General features: G+C 35.7%; 1 protein-coding gene across 3 annotated transcripts in view; it reads left to right on the top strand.

The window, feature by feature from the left end:
* ATG2B (autophagy related 2B) overlaps nt 1–15,545 on the top strand; it is a 47,151-nt gene extending 31,606 nt beyond the window's left edge. For 2 of the 3 annotated variants that reach the window (XM_076345393.1, XM_076345391.1), the window contains exons 30-42: nt 832–1,034; nt 2,013–2,239; nt 2,949–3,057; nt 4,926–5,120; nt 5,686–5,787; nt 7,431–7,509; nt 8,366–8,570; nt 9,538–9,607; nt 10,575–10,657; nt 11,140–11,261; nt 11,440–11,594; nt 12,677–12,826; nt 14,560–15,545. In XM_076345393.1, coding sequence (XP_076201508.1) covers nt 832–1,034; nt 2,013–2,239; nt 2,949–3,057; nt 4,926–5,120; nt 5,686–5,787; nt 7,431–7,509; nt 8,366–8,570; nt 9,538–9,607; nt 10,575–10,657; nt 11,140–11,261; nt 11,440–11,594; nt 12,677–12,826; nt 14,560–14,790 — 1,931 coding nt within the window. In that variant the 3' untranslated portion in view covers nt 14,791–15,545. The remainder of the gene's footprint in view (nt 1–831; nt 1,035–2,012; nt 2,240–2,948; nt 3,058–4,925; nt 5,121–5,685; nt 5,788–7,430; nt 7,510–8,365; nt 8,571–9,537; nt 9,608–10,574; nt 10,658–11,139; nt 11,262–11,439; nt 11,595–12,676; nt 12,827–14,559) is intronic. The other variant, XM_076345392.1, reaches the window with a different exon arrangement.
* The last annotated feature ends 2,395 nt before the right edge of the window (nt 15,546–17,940 follow it).

Here is a 17,940-nt window from a genome sequence, read left to right as displayed (position 1 = left end):
TTTCAAACTATCAAACAGCTGCTTGCTTTTAATAACAGTAATGCAAAAGTAATTTGAGATTCTAGTCAAATACACATTACTGAGGTACTGAAAACAGCAATGAAGGAATCTGACTTCGTGGGACTGTCAAGACCCCAAATTCTCTAGGACTATAAGTTAGTATGGGTGTAAGTTTATATGGCATACGGCAGTGTGAAGGAATCAAAGACCTCCATTCTGTCTATGAAGGCAGTCCAGGAAGATGATACAGTTCTGACTCACAGAAAGAACCTTTAGCTATGAGGAAATCTCTCAATTAGCAGACAGAACAAGATAATTGATTTTGTCCCAGGATTATGGCTTCTGCATTATGGCTAGAGTTAAATCCATGTTTAAATTGGCCATGGATTTTGTACTGCAAATAGAGAATTTCACTATTTCCACAATGTCTGGTCCCCTTTTTGATGGTGGAAGGTGAGCAGTCAGTGTAGTACTGAAAGTTATTGATGCTCTGGTCTTACTACCCGAATGAGAAACCTGGACACAAAATTTCTTTTTTCTGTATCTGTGGGTTTTTTAACAAATGTTTTTTCTATATTTTGTCAGTTCATCTCTACTAGTAATTAGTTATGATTATATTGTAATAACTTTCAATTGTACAGTAGATTAATTTTTGAAAATTGTATTTTATTTATAGTAGGAATTGATTCAAGATATAATAAGCAAATTCCCTTGATGTAATTGAAGTAACAAATTTTAGTTAACTGTTATGTTCTTTTGTCCATATTTTCATATTTTGTAAAGATTTTTCCACTGAAACGTGTTTCTTCTCCACCCTCCTTCAACTCCCAGGAGTTTTGGATGACAGATCTCAAACTCAGGAGCCATCTTGCTCGGATCTCTTCCTGTTTCCAGATGAAAGCGGAAATGTCTCACAAGATCCAAGTCCCACTTACGCTTCATTCACTCATCACCTGATAAATGAGGCCATGGGAGATGTTCCTGCAGAAAGTGATGATTTCTGCATTCTTTTTGCACCCAAAGTTGCTGTTGCTGTAAGAAGCTTTGAGAATTACTAAAAAAAAATCTATATATAAACTGAATTAGAGAAAAGCCTATGTAAGACGTGGACTAATTAGCCTTCATAGCTTTTTGTGATTGCTTAGTGATATTTTTATCAGTGGGCAGAGTAGCAGAAAAATAATCTTTCTGTTTGAAAGGACTTCATGCACTGTTACTGTTAGGAATGAATGCAAGTATTTTCAAATATATATGATTTTTCTATATCTCAGCAGTATATACTTATTCTCTGATCTGAACATTACATTAAACTATATTGGCAGTTTTCCTATGTTTTAGTCATGTTTTATCATTGCCGTTTTGACTTACAATAATGGCATAGTTAGAAAAAAAATGTTTTAAGCAAAATACGGTATTTATCAAAGTAGCAGCTTTACGCATCTTCTAATCTTTTATTCATTTCTCTCATAGTCTAAGCTTTCAATGCCAAACCTCAGAGAAAAGCTTGGAAAAGCTTGTGTGTCACTTTACACCACTGTCTGTCCACTGCATTAAATATTTAGGAAATTACTCAAACTCTTTGAAAACAGCTTGTGTTCATGTTTTTCATAGTATTTCTGGTTGTATTCCTCTTAATAGACAGAAGTAGTTCTGGATCCTTGATTAGAACCTGTATTTGCCCAGTTATCTTTGAGCTTGTTTGTTTCCAAAAGTGCTAATATGGTAGCCTGGGTTCTTCCATGGTTTTTTGTTTGTTTTTTGACTCTTGTTTTGTTTACAGTTTGGATGAGAAAATTTTTTTTAACTACTTCTCGGCTTCTAGTTTATTTTTATGTGCTTTTGTCTTTAAGTTACTTTATAAGAATGGTTCCTAAACAAAGCCTGTGTTGTATAAGCTTTAGAAGACAGTACAGAATAGTTTCTTTTTTTTTTAATAGGAAAGAATGAGATATCTCAATAAAGAAAGCAGATTTCACCTTCTCAATGCTATATTTTTTTTTTTTTAAAATCAGGAAAAAGAGGAGGAGCCAGTAATAAAAATAATGGTTGATGATGCAATTATCATAAAGGAAAATCATTTCAGCCAACCTATAAAAAAAACAGATACAAGCAAAGCTCCCCTTCATTTTCCTGTTCCTCTGGTACGCTATGTTGTAAAGGAAATCTCTCTTATTTGGCATCTTTATGGCGGAAGAGATTTTGGGACTGCACCACCATCATCTCCAGCTAAAAGTTTCGTGTAAGTGTTTGATGTAATTCTGTAGATTAGAACATTTAAAACTACTTAATTTTTTTTTGATTTGAGGTTAATCTCGCTATTAAATCTCAAGTCTCCCTCACTTGCTTCTTCACTCCCTCCTCACAAGGAATCAATCATAGAATGGTTTAGGTTGCAAAGAACCTTAAAGATCATCTAGAATCTTCTTATTCAGTTAAGCTCCACACACCAGAGTGTATTTTTCCTGTGTCTTAACCTGGACAAGCTGGGTTTGGTTTTGGTGGTTTTTTGGAGATGGAGGGATGGGTTTGCTTTTAAGGGTTGTATTAGAAGTTAAATTTTCCTGAAGAGATTGGGGCTTAAGGAGCATAAGAGACTATCACTATGGTAGCTGGAGTCTGGTTTTCTGGATGTCATGTAAGTTAAAGAGTAATTAATATCACAGCCAAAATTAAGGAAATGTTTTATGAACGTTAATTTGGTGGGAAGCATACACCTAGCATTCTGCTTAAGTAAGCAGTGCTTGAACAATAAAAAGAAATTATTTGGTTAACAGTAACACAACTTCCAGTATTTTTTTTTATTTATTTTCTAGTATTTTTCTCTTGTAACCATTAAAATACTAATAAGTTATATCCAGTGAAACATACACACTTTTAGTGTTAGACTAATAGTGAGATAGCTTTAAGTTTAATCTGCAAAAGTGTATTTTTCTTTTTTATTTCCCCAGAAGCCCCCATAGTTCTCCTTCTCATACACCAACGAGGCATGGACGGAGTACAGCATGTGGGGGAAGAGGAAGAAACCCAGACTTCCTAATGGAAATACAGTTAAGCAAGGTGAATGACAGAAACAGCTTCAGCCATGACTGTCTGTGTGAATATCTTTACATGTTATATCTGTTTGAGAACAGCTTTCCATTAAAATTCAGTAGGATTTCTTCCATTAGTATCTACATCTAGGCAATCACTTTGAAGGTGATGAATTTAGAATTTGTTTAACAAAAGATGTATTTGTTCTTCTAGCACAGTATTGTTTACTTGCTGAACAAACATTTTTCTAAAGATGAAGGATATTTATTATAGTAGTATTAAAGTTTTTGTTTATTATAACCACGTTTTACAACTGCTGTTCTGTTTTTCTGTCTTTAGTTCTACTCTGAATTGATACACCTATTATTAAATTAAGTATTCTAGCAAAATAACGGGGATGTAGATCTGTTGAGACACTCTGTATCAGTTGATGATAACTGGATATTAAATAACATCCCCTTATATTACAATATCATTCCTCTATTTCCCCTAACATATTTAGCACCCTTCAGGCATAAGTATGTTACTGTTTTTAAGCCTGTGCTTAGCTCTAACATAGAAACTAGATGCTTGATTCTGGTGCTGTGAAGAATATTGGCAAGGCGTTAACCAAATTTCATGTTAAATGGATCGATAACAGAACCTTTTTAAAATAAGGTTTTCTCAAACATTCTGTAAACATGAAAGTTACTACATAAAAATAACTGCCTTTTATAGTCCACGTGCATTTCTAGAGCTTAAAATTAATCCCATTAGCACTTCAAATTTGCCAGAAATGTTTGATACTTGTTCTAGCCTTTTCTAGAAAACCCATGACACTGCAATAAAAAAGAGAAAAAAGGAAGAGTTTAATATTCCACGTGGAAAACTTCATATGTAGAAGTATAGCAATCTCTCTTAATTTGCAGGTATTTAATGAGTTGGTGTTAGTACTGAGACATAGTGTCTCCCTGCCCTCCCCTCCCCCCCCCCCCCCCAACTTGTACCCTTAACTTGGTACAAGGCTTAATAATAATGTTTAAACAAGAAATTAAGAAGAGTGTCAAAAACGTGAAGTTTCTGAGCAGTGTTTATGATAAACATCTATTTTTCTCTTCAACACTTACATGTGATAATGAACACTTTATCTTGAGTACAGGGCACTTAAATACAGTGTTTCTTAACATCTCAGTATCTGGCCAGTAGAGGCCACTGTTCTGCTTGCTATGTGTGCTCTGCTTCATGACATTGCAGGCAAAGATGCTGTGGGGGTTATTGAGACAGGGAATGATTTGTGTAGGTAACCACAGGTCTTTGATTGAAAATGAGAACCGCATCAAAAGATGAGGCAAAGGAGAGAATTCAGAATTCTTTAGAATTTAAGAAAGGTAATGGATTAGAATTTATGCAGACTAAAATGAGTAAAGAAAAAGGAAACTGAGACTGGAAGAAGCTACTTGAGAAGTCCCTCGATAGGGAAGAAACCTTACTTTCCTAAGCATAGAAGGTGCAGGATTCAAGAACTGCAAGGTTGCCTGGTACAGGCTTCAACATGATATAAGAAAGATGTCAGGATTGAGAGGAAAAAGTAGAGCTGATACTAAAACGAAAAGCAAAACTTGTTCTTTTTCTTACACTGACTCTTTGTTTTGGCTCGAATTTGCATCCTAAAACATGAACATGTACACAACTAGGAATTGGAAGATTTCTACTGCTAGACGTGCAAAAATCAGAATACTTTTTAGATATCCTAATATTATTCCTGTAAATTTAAAATAGTAGACAGCTTTTCAAGTTCTTACGTGTCATGGTTGTTTTTTTGTTTGGTTTGGTTTGTTTTTTTTAAGTAATATTCTATTGTTAAAGGTTGTTTTTCACTGAAGCTGATGATGCTGGTTTTCTTTTCTTTTTAAAAGGTGAAATTCCAGCATGAGGTATACCCTCCAGGTGGTGCAGAAGGTGAATCCAGTCTGTTGGAGCAGCCAGTGTCACGGCAGGTTTTTATTGTTCAAGACCTGGAGATTAGAGATCGCTTAGCTACATCACAGATGAATAAATTTCTCTATCTCTACTGCAGTAAGGAGATGCCCAGAAAAGCGCATTCAAACATGGTACAGTTATGGAATCTATCTATCATTGTGGAGATTGTATACATTTCTTAATCTTGCAGAAGAAGGACAATGAAGTCATGGAACATTGAAGTAATATAACTTGTTGATAGTTATTTGCTTGATTCCTTGTGGATATTAAAACTAATTAAAAAGTCAGTTTGAATATTAGTGTGTCAGGTATTAATGTTTTTGAGATTCTGTCAGTTTAAAAACAGTAGATGTGCAGGACTACTTCAGTAGCTTTCAGATTTTGGTTTTCAACAAACATGCTTGTATGAGTATAATTAGACTTTTCACTACACATGCAGAGTTGTAGTTTTATGATATGCTGTAGTCTTACTGCTTCTATAAAGGACTTACTAATTTGGTTTTTTTGGTTTTCTTATTTTAATTTTCTTTTTTATAACATCCATAATAAGTTATTTATTCAACACTAGCTTTATAATTGGTAAGTGGAATCAGTTTAGTACAGAGATTTTGCAGTAACTGTTTATCCTAGCTAGTGTTCTGAGATTTAATAATTGTGAATGTTACTACTTTTATTTATCTTGTTGCTTTTTCTCAGTTAACAGTTAAAGCATTACATGTCCGTCCAGAGTCTGGTAGATCCCCACAGGAATGCTGTTTACGTGTTTCACTAATGCCACTTCGCCTCAATATTGACCAGGTTGGTTGTGCCAATGCAAAAAAATAAAATAAATTTTTACTTATTTAATGATACTGTTTTTTTTATTTTTTGTTTGTTTGTTTTATTGGATACTTGTAACCATCAGACATGTTTTATGGGGTGGTTTTCTTGGTTTGATACCTTTTTTATTTGTGATCAATCACACATATCTTTGGATCTCTGCCGCTGTGTTTATATCCATGTTAAAACTTGTCTTCTGCTCCAGCTATTACAGAGACTAGCCTTTTTTTTAATTTAAAAATAAGAATATCTATAGACCTGGCTGTTTACTCAATAATGCCAGTTTACCTCCTGAGAGTTCTGATGATCTCTAACGTTTTGAAATCGTGGCTTTTAAAAAGCATATACTCATTCTTGAATGATTTTGCTTTGTTTGTTCATGAAGTAGCTTTGGTGGTTTTAATTGAAAAAAGTTAATCATTAATCCAGAAGCTGTTCACAACATTTTAGTCAAGGGCACTCGACACTTGAGGACTGCTTCTGTACTCCGAAGGCTTTCGTCTTGCTATCAACTGCAGTGGCCTGAAGAACAGAAATGGGAGAAATTGTTTTACTTTCTTTAGCAAGCCTTTGTGCAAAGTATTTTTCATATACTCAAGAAACAGTTGGGGTTTTTTTTCTACACCAGTAAGGAAGCTACATATGTTTGTAGATTCAAATTTAAAGTGCAGTTATTACTCTTTGTTGAGGCATTTCTTGCTTAATTTATCATCTGCAGAGAGATGTGGGTTTTTTCAAGAGCACAATTAGGAGTTACATATCTACCTTCTGTTTCCCTCAACACACATTAGAGACCAGGTTTTCATTTTACTGTTAGAAAAAATGAACTCTATATATAGTTTGTAATAATGTCATTTAGAAAAATAGCATGGAAATACTGCCATCTAGTGAGGAAGTATGTTTGCTCTTGATTACTTTTCTAAGTCTCTTATCTTTTGTACCATAAACAAAATTCACCTTTACAACTTCTGCAAAATTAACCACAGCTTTCTTGGAAGCACAGGGCTGCATGCAGTCATGTTAGAAACTCTTATTACTACTACTTAAACTGTCTGCTTATCAGCTGGAAACAAAAAAAGGAAAAGAAAGTCCAGGTGTCATTAATTATACCATGAACAAGGCACCAGTGTGATGCATCTGACTGGCAAGACATTAACAGCAGAGATATTAATGACTTTTAATGAAGCAGTGGCGAGATCTGATCTGGAATAATTTGTCTGACATTGGCAGTATTAGAGATGAACATAAACTATACTTGAATACCCTTGTATTGGAAATCAGAGAAAAGTTGATAGCCATTAAAACACTTGGGTTCTGGAACAGTCTCCAAAATGAGAGTAGATGATGAAAACAACCCTGGAGTTTTAAGACAGAGCTAGATAGACTATGAAACCATATTACATGTAGCAGGGGGCAATGACCAAGAGGGTCTTTCTGGTTTCTGTCCTAGATTTCTATGTGGCTTCTGCACTTGTTAAAGGATCAGAAAGAAGAAATGTGTTTTGATTCATATCCATATAGAAATAAAATGCTGGAATAATAGATAATATTTTTTTAAAGAATTGGCTATTTTTCTTTTTTTTTTTTTTTTTAACCTGATTGTATTTTATTTTTGACATTAGGATGCCTTGTTTTTCCTGAAGGATTTTTTCACTAGCCTCTCTACAGAAGTAGAACTCTTAGTTACTCCAGATCCTGAAGGTATACTTTTCAAAAATCTAATATGAAAGTGCTTCTTTTTTCTCCTTTAATGTGTGTACATGTCTATAAATTCACATGTGAATATCGTGTGTGTAAACAAACTGATGTTAGTGACCAAACCCCAACATTAGTAACTAATTTGTTAGAACGCAGAAACTTTGGGTATTTTAGTTTTGCATTTTATAAATACCAACAAAGGTCTTCAGTACCTGGGATCTGCATTGTATAAAAAGTTTCACCAAAATTGGAGCATATTTAATAAGAACTTCTGAAAAAGTTGAGGACTGTATATATGATATTAGAAGTTATTATTAGATAAAACAAATACATTATTTAATACCCCTTGCATAAAAGAGTATGTCTGTCTAATAGCTTGAAGTTGTGTAACCCCTAGAGAAAGGAACAGAGTTCAAGATTATAAATAAGCAGTACAATGTATGTATACAGTTAAAGCAGTACTTCTAATCAACTACACCATCTGATGCGAAAACCAGTATATATTGAAAAGCATATATCCTCTAATAACTATATTTGTGAGTTTGTTAGCAGCTGTACTTTACCTATTTCTGTTGAGACATCATACTGAAATGCATAGGTAATGGAAGTACTCTGCAATACTGCCTTTAAAACTAGATGGATTATTTATGCTGATGCATAAACCTCAACTTCAGCTTCTTGTAATAATTTCTATTGATAACTAAGATACTGTCTTACTAAGAGAATCTAAATATTGTCCTGCTAGTAATTCCTATGAATAAGCACTAGAGCTTACTAAGGACACAGTATAAACACAATCTTTTTTGTAATCACTGTGAAAAATATGAGTCAGTTTACTGTGTATAACTTCTTATCTTAGTTAAAAAGTCTCCTGGTGCTGAAGTTACGTGTAGTTTGCCCAGGCATGTCAGCAGCCTTAAGGACCCAAGTCCAGTCATTTCCTTCTCATCATATAAGCAAGCAAATGAAAATGGTAGCATTGATTCTATGGATGTGGTTAATGGAGATGATCATCATTTCTCACAAGAAGTGACATCATACAGTGATCAGCCAGTATTTTTCAGGTAAACTTTCATTACAAGATTTCTGGTGACACACAGCTGTTCTGCTGAATGTTTTCAGATAGTGTAATGATAAAGTATTCAGGCCTTATGACAAGGTGCATTTTTTTGTTTGTTTGTTGACTGACTGTGGAAAACAAATATATTTGTTTCTATCACTGGAAGGTAACTAATGATTTTTTAACTCTGGTGCACTACTGTGCACAAGAAAATAAAATTAATTAAAGCTCTGCCATGTACAGAACCAGTAATGAGATGTTTTACAAATAAATGAAAAGAGCAGTCTTTGTACTCTTAAATCTAACTTACATTGTTAGACATAATATAACCAGAGATGAGAGTATGTAAAGGAAAAGGATGTCATGGGAGAGGTACGAGATTAACATATCACAAGAGAAACTCTAATGTAGTCCTGACTGGGAAGTGATTATAAAAATTTCAGCTTGTTACGCAGAAATTTTGTCCTTGTCTATTCAGATCATAAGTGCCTCTAACAACAGATATGTACTTTAGTAGGCAGTGCAGAGCCAAATTATGAGAGAATGTCTATGGTTCTATTTCATCACATACATCACTAACAGAATTTTTTTAATAAGTTCCAGCTGCAGGACTAAATTTTGCCCACAGAACCATCATTAGCCATACTCTTTTTTGTAACTGAAATTCGTGCTGTGAAAATTGAGGGAAGATGTTCACCTGCAGGATTAGTAGAACTTTTGCAGGACTGTTAAATTTATTATAAATGCTAACCTTGACTAGAATATTAATAAACCAAGAAAAGGTGAATTTGCCTTTGTATTTTGTACACTTACTCTGAAGTACTAACATGGTACCTAGAGGATTTATAGTTTACAGAAAAGGGTATGGCATCCTATTCCAGGAGGATGGGAAACCATGGGTTTCTTTTTGGAAGGATATTTTTATTTCCTTTTCATGTTTCTCACTGTAAAATTTCCTTTGTATATCCCAGAGAATTTCGTTTTACATCAGAAGTTCCAATACGGCTTGACTACCATGGCAAACATGTATCAATGGATCAGGTTTGTGTATAATGCTGATGCTGTAGAACAAAATACTGATGTTGTTTGTTTCTGTTTTTTCCCCCCATGAGCTGGGGTATATTTCTGTGCTCCCTACCCACTATTGATGTGATCTTGAGAAATGTAGAACTTTTTTTTTTTTTTTTTGGTCTGAGTTTCAATAAAGCTTAACCTTGTTCCACTCTTAATTTGAAAACTAGGGGGTGGATCCTCTAGGTACGATTAACTCAGAATTAGACTTGAAAGTCACATTTATCAACTCAGTGACTGGATGGAAATCTTTCTACACAGCTGTGGTGTCCCTCAAAGGATGTTACAACTATCTGATATCAGAATTGTGCATTTTATTTTCTTCCTCATTAATGCCAGAATAAAGTATTATCATCCCCCCCTCCGCCCTTGTTTCCTTCCCTTGCAGTCTAGTAATGTATGGGCTTCGGTGGCAATGGCAGAATCTAATACAGATTAAAAAAATGCTCATAGTTCTTTTTAAAATATGTATTGGTTATCATACTGAGTTTACAGAGCAGACCTCAAAAAATCCTGTTTTCCCAACCAGATTTGTACTCTGTCATGGCAAATCATTAAGAAAATATGGACAAGTAAAAGCAGTAACTTCTTGAATTTGCACTGCTGCCAAAGAAATCAAAGCATGAAATAACAGCTTTAGAATGCCTGGAACACACTAATACCAGAGCTATGTTTACATAATTTGTTACATCTTAATATTTCTGAAGAAGCCCTCTTGTATCTGGAATTTTTTCTTAGAGTAGCTGATTAAGCCAGATTCCATCTTTTGCAAGTTTTCATGTAACATAGCGCTGTAACGAGTATCATTGGGAGACTGGGGGAGAATCAGTTTAGGCAGAAATACCTGCAATAAGAGTTGAGATGATGAAATTATTTCTCACCTATAGATTGTACAGGATGAATAAGCTCATGTGATAACAAAATATTTCACTTACAGGGAACACTAGCTGGGATTCTTATTGGGCTTGCTCAGTTAAACTGCTCAGAATTAAAGCTGAAGAGACTTTGTTACAGACACGGGTAAGTTTATCGAATTGTAGATTAACATTGGTATTGCAAATTGAACAAGTTTATGGTGAATAACTGAATGTAGCAAGCAAAAAGCAAATTCTCTGATAAGATGCACTTCTAAAATCCAGGACAGTTTTTGACCTCACAAATATTTCTTGATTCTACTTTTTGTCAAATATATAGCGTTCAAGAAGAACGTCTGTTTTTCAGGACAGTATTTAGTATATGTGCTAGTCTTGGTGCTAAACTCTTTTAATTTTAGTTGTATGTTTACTTCCTATTGAACTGGATGTGATTATGCGGTCTTGAACTTCTGTTTTATGAAGCACATACACATGAAACACTTGGGTTAGCCAACAGCAACAAAAGATGACACTTGAAAACAGCTTTCCTTTTGTTTAAATGGCATCTTTGTTTACTTGAATGAATAATGCATTTGTCTTATTAGGAATTGTATGTTTTTAAAAAAATAATAATTTTATTTACTTCAGTTTATTAGGTGTGGATAAATTGTTCTCCTATGCCATCAGTGAATGGCTTAATGATATAAAGAAAAACCAGCTACCAGGAATTTTGGGAGGAGTAGGGCCTATGCATTCGCTAGTGCAGTTAGGTAAGTTAATTCTTATTTCTATTCAGGCACACATGGCGGTTGTTTTAAACGAACAAATAAACCAAATCAACCCCCCCCCCCCCCCCAACCAATGCTGATACTTGTTTTCACTTCCTCTTAAGGCATTCTGCTTATCTAAGAGAACTTTCTAACTATGGTGTTCTGTCTTAATTTTCAGTCCAAGGTCTGAAAGACTTGGTGTGGTTACCAATAGAGCAGTACCGAAAGGATGGCCGTATTGTAAGAGGCTTTCAAAGAGGAGCAGCTTCTTTTGGTACTTCTACTGCAATGGCAGCACTGGAGCTAACAAACAGAATGGTTCGGACTATACAGGTATAGTGTATTACTTCTGGAGTTAGACATAAAATGAGAAGTGTCGCTACTAAGCGCTCTATATTAAGCTAATATCTTAACGCTATATGTTTAAGGTTGGGAGCATGTCTTTAAAAAAAAAAAGGAAAAAGCAACTGTATAAATAGGAAAGCAGAAACTGGGCAAAGCTTGCGGCAGTCTGAGGTGGCATCAAATGCAATAGTTAGAAAATTGTGTTAAAATATTGCTGAACACCTAAGCTGTTACATGTTTCTTAATGTCTTTAATGTATTACAATGTACAGTTTAATACTAAAATACTCAGCTGCACTAAAAAAATCACTGAGTTCTTCGCATATGTGTATTTTCCAGTAATAGATTCTTAAACTTTTTTTAAAATTTCAGCTTATCTGTGTGTTTATTTAAAAACAAACAAACAAACAAAAAACAACCCAACCACAAAACCAACCAAACAAAAAAAATGCCTAAAAAACAAAACTAACTGTGTTGATGTACACGAAGTCTTATAAAGCTTTCTGGATTTAACCCTAAAGTAATCTTGGATTAAAGTGTTAATAAATTTATGTTCCTTAATGTAAAATACATAATGAAAATACACTTTTACAACCTAACTTTGCAAAAATTGTAGATGTGCCTAAGCTTTGAACGTATACAGTAAAAGCAAAAAAACCAAAAACAACCAAAAAAACCAAACCCCAAACAAACAGTGGTGTTATTCATGAGTGGAATTAATGTGTATGTTTGTGTGTTTGTGAGAAAAACATACCATTGATCAAATGTTTCAGTTTTTATCTTGAGCATTTTGTGCAGACTAGAAGGATGCCTTTGAAGGAATGGAAATTAGGGGGAAAAAAACTCTACCAAAACCTACAACATTCGTTATTTCATTATGGAACTTAATGTGTAGTTACAGCTGCACCCATTCCAGAAGTCCTCGTACAAAACCTTAATCTGATGTAAATGAATATTATTTGTGTAATTAAAATTCTTTTATTTTGATTATGTCACCCTGTTAGTAGTTTAAATTTGTGATTGGATGCTGTAAGACTTCTTATATATTTTCCATTCGCTCCTGATTTTCAGGCAGCTGCAGAAACTGCATACGACATGGTATCACCAGGGCCTACTTTTATTGAAGCAAAAAAGATCAAACGATTCCCTCGCCATCGTTTAGCTCATCAGCCAGTAGACCTACGGGAAGGTGTAGCCAAAGCATACAGTGTAGTAAAAGAGGTGAGTGCAAAAGTAATTGTCCTTAACCAAATTTAAGAATTATTTCCTAAGACAGCAAATAAAATCATAGAATCATAGAATCATTAGGGTTGGAAAAGACCTCTAAGATCATCGAGTCCAACCATCGACCCAACACCACCATGCCCACTAAACCATGTCCCTAAGTGCCTCATCTACACGTCTTTTAAATACTTCCAGGGATGGGGACTCAACCACTTCCCTGTGCAGCCTCTTCCAATGTTTAACCACTCTTTCAGTAAAGAAATTTTTCCTCACGTCCAATCTAAACCTCCCCTGGCACAACTTGAGGCCATTTCCTCTCGTCCTATCGCTAGTTACTTGGGAGAAGAGACCGACACCCACCTCGCTACAACCTCCTTTCAGGTAGTTGTAGAGAGCCATGAGGTCTCCCCTCAGCCTCCTTTTCTCCAGGCTAAACAGTCCCAGTTCCCTCAGCTGCTCCTCAGAAGACTTGTTCTCCAGACCCCTCACCAGCCTCGTTGCCCTTCTCTGGACACGCTCCAGCACCTCAACGTCCTTCTTGTAGTGAGGGGCCCAAAACTGAAGACAGTATTCGAGGTGCGGCCTCACCAGGGCCGAGTACAGGGGCACAATCACTTCCCTACTCCTGCTGGCCACACTAGTTCTGATACAGGCCAGGATGCCATTGGCCTTCTTGGCCGCCTGGGCACACTGACGGCTCATGTTCAGCCAGCTGTCAACCAACACCCCCAGGTCTTTTTCCGACAGGCAGCTTTCCAGCCACTCTTCCCCAAGCCTGTAGCGCTGCATGGGGTTGTTGTGGCCGAGGTGCAGGACCCGGCACTTGGCCTTGTTGAATCTCATACAGTTGGCCCGGGCCCCTCGATCCAGCCTGTCCAGGTCCCTCTGCAGAGCCTTCCTACCCTCGAGCAGATCAACACTCCCGCCCAACTTGGTGTCGTCTGCAAACTTACTGAGGGTGCACTTGATCCCCTCAAAAAAAAAAAAAAAAATCAGATGTTAGTTCAAGCTGACCAAATGAAGAAGGGGATTTAAGTTTTGAAGAAGACTGTCTTCATCAGTAGTCTTAAATGAACAGAAACTTTGCATGGAAAAATCAGAGAAGCAGAAATAAACTAAGATGTTATGCAGATAAACGTAAATAGGACTTCAGTGTTCTACAGTTGTGAGGGTTTACAGTTATTCTGAGACATGTAAACCTGATTTCCTGTCCTGTGTCATCTGTCCTTCCCTTCCTATCCCCCCCTCCGTTACTGTTAATTCTGAGTTTGTTAGAGTTTAAGCATAATGCTGGATTTAAAACAAGTGAAAGCTGTCTTTACCATGACAGTGTATTAAAAATTAGAATGCTGACCTGTTTTTATTGTACTTCTTGTGTTGTACTTTCAGTTAGTTGCACCTGATATCGTGTCTAGGAAGTTAGGTCTCAGCTGGGGAGTTTTCAGTGAATTCTGTCATTTTTTTACTAGCTCACAGTACCCCACAGCTTCTTCCCTTATGCACAAGAAGTGCCACCAGAAGTTATATGAAATATTTTCATCTGTAAATTCATAGTAGTGTTATTTTAAGCCTCATTAGAACAACTAAATTGTATTTGTATCAGTATAGTTGTACTACAGTTATAATACAAATCACAAAAGATAAATGCTGAGCAGTTTAAGTTTCCCTTAAAATTAGGAGAGGTTGCTTTTTCTTTTTCAGTGTAACCAATTTCTGTTAATTTCTTGAAGGGGATTACAGACACAGCCCAAACCATTTATGAGACTGCTGCTCGTGAGCATGAAAACAGAGGAGTAACTGGAGCAGTAGGAGGAGTTCTCCGCCAAATTCCACCAACTGTGGTAAAACCTTTCATTGTTGCAACAGAGGCAACCTCAAATGTTCTAGGTGGAATGAGAAACCAGATCAGGCCAGATGTGCGTCAAGAAGAGTCTCAGAAGTGGCGCCTTGGGGAGGACTGAGATTATAAATCTGGCTCAGCAGGCAGGTAGCAAGGCTGGAAATGCAGAAGATTGTCCCGTTGGCAGCTTTAGATGGAGCTCACTTTGTTTTGTCATGCTCATCTCAGGAACAAATGAGGTTTTCAACTATTAATAGCAAAACATCCAACCAAAAATATTTATGAAGTGAAAAGCAAATTGGTACTTGCTTATGCTGTGTGTTACCAATACATTTGGTAGATAGTGCCAAACATAGCGAAGCATGCGCTGCCAACTCAGAGACATGCTTGCTCTATTCCGTTTACCATATTTTTCTTGGTAGATTTAACATCTGAAGCAGTAACCTGTATGGTGAAACTAAATATACTTTAAAGATGTTTTCTGAGCATAGTCAAAGACCTGTCTTCAATAAAGGGCTCTGCAGATGCTCTTCACAGACTAAAGGATAAAAGCTTTCATTTTGGACAGGAGACATGAAGTGTATGTAATATGAAAGCAGATAAGATAATATCGTTTAGTGGTCATAAACATCGCTTTTAGCGTGGCGCTTTTAGCGTGGCACTTACAGCAAGGGCAAGCTTGATAACCATTCAGAATTTAGCTTCAGTGTTAATACACCTGTGAACAGGATTTGTTCCTAAATATTAATTACCTACTTTTGTGGGTCTTTGAAGAACCTGAATGTTGCAGAAATGTTCTGTTGTGTTGCACTTTAAAAGATATGGCCTGTATATTGTGCTTTTTTATAGTGTGAATAAAATGTAACGTGCATTATACTTTATGTGGTTTAGAAGCTTATACAAATTATTGAAAAGAGCATCATTTGATGATGATCCTACAGAAGAGTGTCTTAAATTTGTTTAAAGTACTCATTATATGCAAAAACACTTTTGTCTTCTGTTACACTAATTACAATGCTAAAAATAACTATTCTTCAGGAAAACAGCAATTAAATATTATTGTGGCCAACAGTTCTATGTAAGAATGAGAAATCCTAAGCAAAGTAAAAACAGATTGTTTCATAATTTTGTAGTTAAAATTCTATACAAACTTCATTTTAATAATCTGCTTTTATTTAAAGTTCATATTTTTGCAAAGTTGCTGCTCTCTCAAGATATTTTTAATTTAAATTGTGCATTTTCAGTTATTTGGCAATGAGTATTTGGGGTCATTTTAATTTGAACTGGGGATGGGTGAGAGGATTTAAAAAAAAAAAAAAAAAGACAACAAAACTTCAAAAATCAAAGTTGGTGCTGACATTATTTACAGTTTAATAGGTGACCAGGGTCTCCACAGAGCTTTATTAAGCAACTGACATTGCGCCATTTCTGGGCAGTTAAAAGGCTTGGCACTAGCTGTGCAGGCATAAACTTTTTTCCTTGTATTAGCAAAAACTGGAGGATAAAAAGTAAAGACTATTGTGAGTAGAAAAATACTCATTTTGAATTTCAACAACTTAACACTTTGGATGACTAGCCAGAACGTAAGTTTGTCATAGTCCTTTGCATGTCATAAGTGGAAATCCTGCTCTTGATCAGACTTCAGTGGAGATTTTCCACATAGCATCTCCATCAGATGCTTTTGATCAGACTTCAGTCTCTACGGGTGATGAGGAAGTAGTTTCCCTCTCTTTTAATACCTGCCACTAGCAAAAACTTCGCTGATGGGCCTTACAGGACAAATAGGAGTGTATGAAGGAAAACAGTTACTGCTTGTTCATCTCGATATTGTACTAGCTATTCCTGAACACCAAAGAATCTGGTTGGAGAGTAAATGATTTGAAAATGTCCTCTCTGCTGGGAAGACTTCTGCAGTCTGCTTTATTATTTTTCATAAAACTCCAGTTACAAACAAATTCTTGCATTGGGTGACAGGTGGTATTACAAAGTTTTGTTTTAATTCACTGGAATCTTTAAGTTGTGGTACGCTTTGAAGACCTGGTTATTTCATTAAACAGCTTGCTGTAAGCAGAAGGAGGTGCTTTTGAGAGGACAAATACCTGCAGGTTTAATGACATGAAATATTTTCTGATGTAAAAATACTTGCTGCAGTTCATACTTCTGCCCAGTAATTAGAGAGCTCTGCTTTAGTGAGAGCTCAAAGCTTGAGCATTTTGCACAGGAATGAGTTCCATGTTTGCAATTTGGCACCTCCTGAATGCCTTCTCAAGAAGTGGTGATAAGTCAATGCAAGTAAGTAGCAATGCATCATTTTCATTTGCAGTTACCATACTATGTAATTTTGGCTGGTCCAGTTAATTGGAGTATAATGTAATAGTATAAATTTACATATTTTCTTCCTTTTTGACATTGCTGAAAAGAAGCAGTGGCATTTCAGTGTTCATTTCATTTTCAATTCTGTCATGAACTGATTGTACTGCAATGCAATTAGAATATATTTTTATATGAGGGCATGCTGTCAAGGTAAAACATTTTTATAGAGTGTCTCTCATTGTCAGCAATACAGATTGTACGAATTTATTAAACTTCATTTTTCACTATGTAAACCCTTGCATTTACTGCTTGCACTTTATTGAGCCTTTTCCATGAAATTGATTTAAATTTTTTCCAACGCTTTATTTTTACAAGCAGTCTCTTAATTTTTAGATGTATATTCTGCATTGTTTTTCAGTTGTAACATGATCTTGCAGTGTGTGAAATGTTTAAAAAACAAAACACACAAAACTCGCCAAACTAGTCTTTACATTAGGACCTTGTTTTCAAAATGTGTCTTGTATGGAGCGGCTTGTGTTTTAAATCAAAAAGTATATATCATGTATGAGAAGGGATTCATCAAATGCTCTGCTCAATTCTGTAAGAGTTTTCAGGCACTTAAAAAAATACACAAAATGAGATTTGACTCTGGACATATCTCCTGGAAATGGAAGCCTATGGATACGTTACTGTATTCTCTGTTAGCACGAGGAGATCGCAAAAATATTGTTGTACTTGAATTTTCCACTGAAATCAGTTGGCTATAGATGCTAGTGCTTTTCATATTTGTAGTGGGTGTAAACTGGCACAGTCCATGTTTAATGTTCACGTTCTCTAATGTTGAACTGACTAACACTACTACTGCTACTACTATTACTTAGTCTGATACTGTCCTGATAGACGGAACTGTCATCCTGGGTTTTCTTAAGCATCCTGGCACTTCAAATAATACAATGAT

This window comes from Aptenodytes patagonicus, chromosome 7 (genome assembly GCF_965638725.1).
Source record: "Aptenodytes patagonicus chromosome 7, bAptPat1.pri.cur, whole genome shotgun sequence".
NCBI lineage: Eukaryota > Metazoa > Chordata > Aves > Sphenisciformes > Spheniscidae > Aptenodytes > Aptenodytes patagonicus.
This window is presented reverse-complemented; position numbering and strand designations above follow the sequence as displayed.